We start from the raw sequence: 7563 nt of genomic DNA, 5'->3' as shown, positions 1-7563 counted from the left end.
GGGGAAGGCACGGAGGAAGAGATTAGCACTGGAGAGGTGGGGAGGTGGGGAAGGGGGTCTTACAGTCAGAGTAATGTATTAACAAAACCCCGCAGTGAGCAAAGCCGGTGACATGTGGGGAGGTTTTTTTTTCCCTCACAGACATCAGTGGAAACTAGTAGGAGTTAAATTACAAAGAGTCTTACAGGAGCACTCATTACCTCCTCCAAAAATCCAGAGGTGAAGCAAATTACTGCCTCAAGAAAGGAAATGTATTAATGCAGATACCATTACAGCTCTGATTTAAACCATCTGAAGCACTTAAAAGCATCAGACATTGCTCCTGTAACACCTGACTGACATTTCCTGGAAAAGTATCAACACAAAAGATGCATTTCATAGATCTGAGAAAGAACTGCTCGTGAGTCAGTGGCTTTTAGACAAGAAAAAGAAGAGTGCTGCCCTTTTATTTAAAGGGTAAAAAAAAAAAAAGGGCTTTGTTTCTTAAACTGGATCCAGTTGTGAACCAGTCCACCTAGAGGCAAGTCTAGACACCAAAGACAGTAGAAATGACATCCCTCCGTCAAGTCCTGTTGGCATCTTGGCGTTTTGAAACAAGATATGAAATATCGGTGACTGAACCCATAAAATCATCTGGAAAGTGTTTAAAGTTGTTAGTGCTGAGGGACATTTTCCCATGGACTCCTATTAAGCTGCCTCATGTGACATTATGTGGACATTGGATGGAGGATACAATGACAGATGTTTAAACAGGGAATCACTGAGCGGTCTGTAGGCCTGGATTACTGGGACATTCAGTAGCACATTATCAGTTTCCCAGCTACCACTCATAACCAGTCGGGGAAAACTCACTTTTTTCTCTCAGGACTGGTGGTTGCCAGTTGGTCGTAGGCAGAGCTCAAGGTTTGTGAGATGGGGGGGGTCTAATTCATGTAAAACTACACTAACTGTCTTCCATGTTGGCTTCATGGGTGACCTCATAATGAGGACATGAGGGCTGTTTTACATTTACAACAAAACTGCTAAAGCTCATGGAACAGGTAACCTACCTTTAGGCTGTGTAAAATTAACAGACGTGAGCTTTATCTTTTAAAACTTCATGGCAATAGTTTTATTAAGTTATGAAATCAACACATTTAAGAAATTTAACTATATACATTGGTTCTAATGTGTGGATTAAAAAAAAGACAAAAAGAAGCTTGACACATCAAGCTAATACATCATACAGACGCTGAATTTCACAAAATCATAAATAATGATCAAATTATAATTACAAGCTTATATCATCCTCACAAGTGAGGGGATGATTTTAAGAAAAATCTCCCAGGATTTATTTGTTCGTGTCAAGACTGAGGAACGCGTCACCAAATTTCTCTTAAATATCGCGAAGCTGCGCTATAAATTACATCAAGCATACCGACCATGTGTTCCATGGGAAACAGAGAAAAAGGCAATGGTTTAAGAAATCATTTCTCATGAACGACTGGTAAGCCTTAAAATAAACTTTGAAGCAGTTTCAGTAAGGTCATTTACAACAGGTAAGAGAGGCAGGGTTTTACCTTTAAAGCAATCAAATAACGCTAGCATTTGCTAATTTGTTCAAAATGTACAGAAAAAGACAAACAGCAGTGCAAAATGCTTCAGTCAGAACCCCTAGAGGCAAGCACCACAGTAAACAACTATGCAGAATGCTGGACATCGTAAAGTAGTGGCCTTTTAAATACAGAAAACTAGTGTTGAAACATTTTGCACAGCTTTGATTCCAGTGGCATGACTGTCTGAGTTCCTCAGTGTTCTTCTTTGTCTCGGCCTCTCTTTTCCTTTTCGTCCTGCAGAGCGGTGCCCAGCTTCTTGATGAGTACTGACAGCACCTTGTCCAGTGGGTCCATCACACCTCTCTGCAGCCATTTGGGAATTGTAGTCCTGGCATGGTGGAAGCCCAGTTTCTGTAAGATGTAGTCCACGCCGACTGGGTCGATTTTCCGACCCGTCCAGGAGATGAGCCTGAAGGTAGAGGTGAAGTTTAAGCATTGCTAAAGGTGCATGAAAAGAGTCCTTGTTGCTGCACGTCTTTCTCCATTAAAGGATTTGCTTGTTCCTTTTGAATCTCAGGGGAGAAGCTGGTGCTTTGTACAAAGATATTTCATATAAAGATTCAAAAATATTCTTTTTTTTTAATTAAAATCTTTGTTCTTTCCTGGGATTAATGAAGCAAAGTCTTTGTAAAGAGACTAAGATGCTTTATTTATTTAGTGTTTGTGCTGCATTTGTACAAACTCACAAAAGACTAACGATTAGTAATTATGAACTAGTATCCGAAAAAGACTAAGGGGGTTAATAAGCGATACTACACTGCAAAGTTATTGCTCATCCTTTACAGGCCATTTGTTAAATTATACCTCCGTTCATTATTTTTTGATAAAGGTTATCGTTAGGGCTGATCGGGTGACCCTTAACCATCCCTCAGTTACGCTGCTACAGGCTCAGGCTGCTGGGAGACATCCCATGATGCACTGAGCATTTCTTCTCTACTGTTGCAGGTCATTAACTTTGGTCTTCTCTCTCCTGTAGTTTGAGTTTAGTCGTCATTTTTTCCTCTTCTTGCCTGAGCCTGCCTCTGCGGGACATTTCTTCCTGTGATAAAGGAGTTCTTCCTTCCTGCAATCACCTGCAAGTACCTTCTCATAGGAGGTCGTCTGTTCGTGAGTTGGGTTCTTTCTATGATACTGGTTTTTTCTCACTGTATTACTAGGGCTATAAATCATACAGCTATAAATACATTGATGTGAATCTAATTTTTAACAGGCTCCACCTAAACTAGCTTCACAAATTGCTTCTCACATATAAAAGAGTTACTAATATTAGTAAAAATCGAAATATAACATTTAGATAACCCAGCACTGACAGCGCATCTTTCTGTTCATTTCAAAACTTACATTTTTAATGGGCTAATTGCACTTTTACTTTTTACAACGCAGCTCATTAAATAGCTCATCTGCATCTCAGTGGAATCGAAAATATTCAAAGAGTCTTTAAGAGATGATAAAACCCACAAAAATCCAACAAACAGAACAAAATTAGGCCATAATTGGGGCTCAGCTGTTCCAAAAGACCCACATCTTAGTGTTTGTGCTAGAAAGAAGAAATGGTTGTGCTGTTTCACCAACTAAACAAAAATTTAAGCAATTTTATTTTAAACCTTTGCTGCATTGTTTGTTTTTGTTGGTTTGTGCAATCACGGTTGCTTTGAGAACAAAGTCGTAGAGAATGATGCTTTTTATTTTCTCCTGTAACATTTTTGAGTGAGCTTTAGGACTCCTGCTCATCATGTGAAAGTGTGCGTCTTACAATAAGAAACAGATGCTGAGCTGACCTGAGAGTCGGCTCCAGGTGCCACGTGTTGCACATGAACTCCCTCCAGTCCACCGTGGTGTAGTTGATGCTGTCGTCCTTGTCTTTATCCGCGGAGCTTTCATCGTGCAGGGCGGTGGGGCTCTTCTGGCCGGGCCGAGGTGCGAACATCCGCGGGGCAAAAAGAGCTGAGGACACCGAGGGAGAGAGGCAATCAGGTCTCTGCTTTGAAACGCTCCAGTTTTCTCTTTTAACACATTTGTGAACAACAACATCAGAGCACAACATAGATGTGTCCTACTTCAATTAATCAGAATAAATGAAACGTGTGAAAATCTGAAGCGCTCGCAGTGCTTCTCTTTCTACTTTGCTGCAGAATCAACAGAACAAAGTCGCGGCTGTTTTAATTGTGGTGATGAAAGCGAGGTCGCCGGCATAAAGAGTGCTAATTTGTTCCTTTGTGACGACTTGAAACCCATTAGGATGCGGCGCGCGTCGGGCTCCCTGACCTGCCTGCTGTGTGTGAAAGTGACAGTCAGACGGCTGCGTGTCACGCTGCTCCCAAAAATCTGTCCCACAGCACATGAACAGCTTCACAGGTACAGAGACAGACAGATGTGCTTAATCTTGTGGTCTTCTCCTCCGATGGCTTGATGACTCATATTCTTGACAGACTGTACAATGCTTGGAACTCTGGAGGGTGTTTTTTCGTGACTAGATGAGTCATAAATTTGTGGGCAGTTGAAATGAATAAACATTGTTGTTGGGTTTTTTTTCTATTGACTGACAGACTAACATCGATGAGTAACATGGAAAAGACAAAACCTTTCTCTTTCTCTTTTAGATAGGCTGACACCAGGTCGTGCAGGAACATGATGAGCTCAGCGTCCATGGTGACGCAGATGTGGTCGGTGAACTCTGTCACCACGCTGCACTCCACTTTGGGTTTGCTGCTGGAGTCTGGAACAAATGAAAACAAAGGGATTGGATTTGTAAGGTGATATTTAAAAAAAACAAAACAAAAAAATAAAACAAAATCAATTTCAGCAAAGACATCGATGTAGAGTTAGTATGACCTTTGGTTTCCTACATACTCAAGAATATTATCCAACTCAATGGGATTATCTCCTCGCTCTTATTTTGAAGTTTCCATTGCTGCTGACTGTGTGAGTCCTCTGTGTTACTCAGATTGACTCTTTGTTCTTTGACAAAGAAAATTATGATTTTTTTTGTGTCAGCATGAATTTGTACGTAATATTTTTCAGTAGGGAGTATAATTTGTGTTGTCCAGGCAAAGTGGGGGATACGTCACCATAGCAACTACAAAAACCAGATGTGTAAGAAGCAGCAGCAACTGTTGTATTTGAACCGAAACCTTGATTGTTTTCCCCTGAACCTAACCTGGGAGGTTTTAATCCTTAATCTCAACCAAGTAAGTTTTAATGTCTAAATTGAACCAAGTAATTCATTTAGAATTAATAACTGAGTCGGGTATGAATCCCTCCGACCTCCAAATGTGGATATGGACAAAAATGAAATGAGTACAAATTATGAGACACGATGAAATTATTAAGTTCTTGTTCAGAAATACGAATAAACAGATTCGGGCTGCAACTATTTAAAAAAAACAAACAAAAAACTGCCACAAGACTGCGTTGGTTTTGCTCTGAAATTGCTTTGCAAGCTAGACAGGCACTAACAAGAACCTGCAGCAGGGCGAGAACTGGTTCACAGTCACAGAAATCTGAGGCTCACGGAGCAAAGCGAAGGGCTGCCGTCACTTCCTGCAGTGCGAGACGGGGCTGGGATGCAGATGCTCCAAACAAGACGAGCTGATTATTCGTTCATTTGTTAATTTACTTAAGGAAGCGCAGGTAATTTTATGACACTCCCATACGCCGAGTGTGATCCCAACAGTTCATTTACAGACTTGTGTGAACTAGAACATCACAAAAAGCTCATTCATTAGCAGATTGTTTTTATGGTGTTACTGTCACCTACCCGTTAGAGAAGGCTCATCCGGATCTTGTACGTGAATTGACTTAAAGTCCAGCTGCATTCTGGGTAGTGCAAAGATGGTCTCTGTTTCGTGGTTGTAGCTGGATGTGCTGCGGAAGCTGCTCAGCAGACTGGAGCTCTTAGCAGTCGATCCGCTCTCTTGGTTGTTGGCCTCGACGTTCCTGAGCAAGTTCAGCTCTGCGACAGGAGATAAAACACGTGGGAACTCTTTTCCTGAGTTTAAGGTCACGCTCACGCTCTGCTTTTCCGCTTTGTTAAATGCTATCTCCACCTATTTTACATTTAAGATAAGACGCAGCTGCTGCGCGGTGGAGAGAAGAGAAAATATCTCCTTTTAGTCTGAGCTGTCTCAAGTGAAGAAAAGGTTAAAGTCTGAAGCAATCTTTTCTTCCCCAGATACCCCCAGTTAACACTTATAGTCTAGTAAATCAGTTCTGAAGCTACTTAAGGCTAGGAAATTTATTTTTCCTTCCTTTCTGTTTATCTTCTACAAAGTTTGTGTCACTGATTAAAGAATGCAGGATGTTTGATTTGCAACAGTCCCAAACTGGCTTTTATCAACATTTGAAGTGGTTGCTACTTTGCCCCCCCGCACCCACATATCGGCATGCTCGTATGACATTAAAGCAGCATTTGGTCCCATTAATTGATCTTTTTGTTCTCACTCGGTCTCAAGAGTCCTAATGTGACCGATGGCTAAAAATGAATTCTGTGCAGCTGAACTTGATGTGAGACAAATCGAGTGAATATATTCTAAACTTATAGTCCAAGCATGAAGTGAGATTCTCGCTTTGTTTACCCAGACTGTGTTCCCCTGCAGAACTAAAACAGATAAACACAAACACATCAACTTTGTGAGAAAAAGGGTGTGATCCTGGAAAATTCCCATTTGATTTGGTTCACTCAGAGTGTGAAAGCTTCGTTTTAGAGACACCTGAATGCATTTTTGCACAGAACAATGACTCTGGATTCTGTTCCCCTTTTCTTCTATTGTCGTGACTGAGTTTGGAGGGATCTCGTCTTGGCTACTACAGACAGAACGCACAATTATATCCAACCGAAAACTGCTCCCATATTCATGGAATAATCACATTCCAAGGACAGCGTGAGCCAAGTTGATGACAGAGTTGAAGCGGACATATCCTGCACATTTCCAGGTCGTTATTTTAAATCTGGGGGTTTCTTGGCATTAATCAACATGATTTACAGATCCAAATTGATCCTATAGTTTAAGTAAGTTCAGCCTCAGGCTATTTAAGGTCCCCCATCAGCCCACACTGACTGATTGGACAGCTCCAAAAACAAATCACAGTAATTAGATTGCACTTTTTTCCTGTATTTTCCAGTCCCAAATATTTTCTTTTTAAATACACGTTCAAGCCTTTCGATCCCAAATAAGCGAGCATCAACGGCCCACTGAGGAGGCTTTGCACTAAACAAATGGGAAGACATGAATGAAACGATTTTGCTGAAATGTTTACCTTCATTTCTCATTGCAGTGACGTAGTTGAACCATTCTTTGACAGTAGCGACACCATGTGGAGGGTTTTCATGTCGCCGTCGTGTGATTTTGGTTATGGTGGCCATTGGGCTTTCGAGAGCACCACACGGCTTCGTGACCATCGTGTTGTGGCCGAGATGGAAATCCAGTGTCTGCACGATGTAGGTAGAGTCGTCTTTGGAGCCTGTGTGTAACAGGAACAATTCATAAAGAGATGCACCTTTATATATTTAGTTATGGCATTTATCAGGAGCGAGCATCATCTTGACTGAATAATAATGATATTCACGAGTCCCTAAAAAGAACATTTAGTCTCACCATCCTCCCAGATTTTCTGTGCCTCTGTCCAGAAGGCGATGTTGGGCTCTTCCAGGTGGAACAAGGCCCACGACTTGGAGCGGAAGTTTGGCCCGTGGAAGCAGGCCAGAGTCATGTGATTGCCATGGAGGCTCATCGACCCGCCAAGCTGCACGGCATCCTCAGGCAAGGGCGTCTGGAAGAGGGAGATGTGGCAGCCGGCGATTACCTTCAGCACCCCGGGCCAGTGGCGGTGATGGGCTGCATCCATGTCTGCGTGACAAAGACGGTTAGGAGGGAAAATGAGAAGCAGGCGGACAAATGAATTCTGACTGGAACACGAGGCTTGTTGCTGGCGCTAACAGGATCAGATTTAGTGTGTCATGTTGTTTTTG

General features: G+C 42.0%; 1 protein-coding gene across 10 annotated transcripts in view; it reads right to left on the bottom strand.

Annotated features, from left to right (window-relative positions):
* Positions 1-1087: 1087 nt before the first annotated feature.
* The window catches only part of kiaa1109 (KIAA1109 ortholog), a 72892-nt gene continuing 66416 nt past the window's right edge, over positions 1088-7563 (bottom strand). For all 10 annotated transcript variants that reach the window (XM_025900930.1, XM_025900934.1, XM_025900932.1 and 7 more), the window contains 6 exons: positions 7190-7441; positions 6852-7055; positions 5353-5547; positions 4177-4311; positions 3374-3539; positions 1088-2004 (listed from right to left, as the gene is read on the bottom strand). In XM_025900930.1, the coding sequence (XP_025756715.1) occupies positions 1788-2004; positions 3374-3539; positions 4177-4311; positions 5353-5547; positions 6852-7055; positions 7190-7441 (1169 nt within the window). In that variant the 3' untranslated portion in view covers positions 1088-1787. The remainder of the gene's footprint in view (positions 2005-3373; positions 3540-4176; positions 4312-5352; positions 5548-6851; positions 7056-7189; positions 7442-7563) is intronic.

Source organism: Oreochromis niloticus, linkage group LG19 (genome assembly GCF_001858045.2).
Source record: "Oreochromis niloticus isolate F11D_XX linkage group LG19, O_niloticus_UMD_NMBU, whole genome shotgun sequence".
In the NCBI taxonomy this organism is placed as follows: Eukaryota; Metazoa; Chordata; class Actinopteri; order Cichliformes; family Cichlidae; genus Oreochromis; species Oreochromis niloticus.
This window is presented reverse-complemented; position numbering and strand designations above follow the sequence as displayed.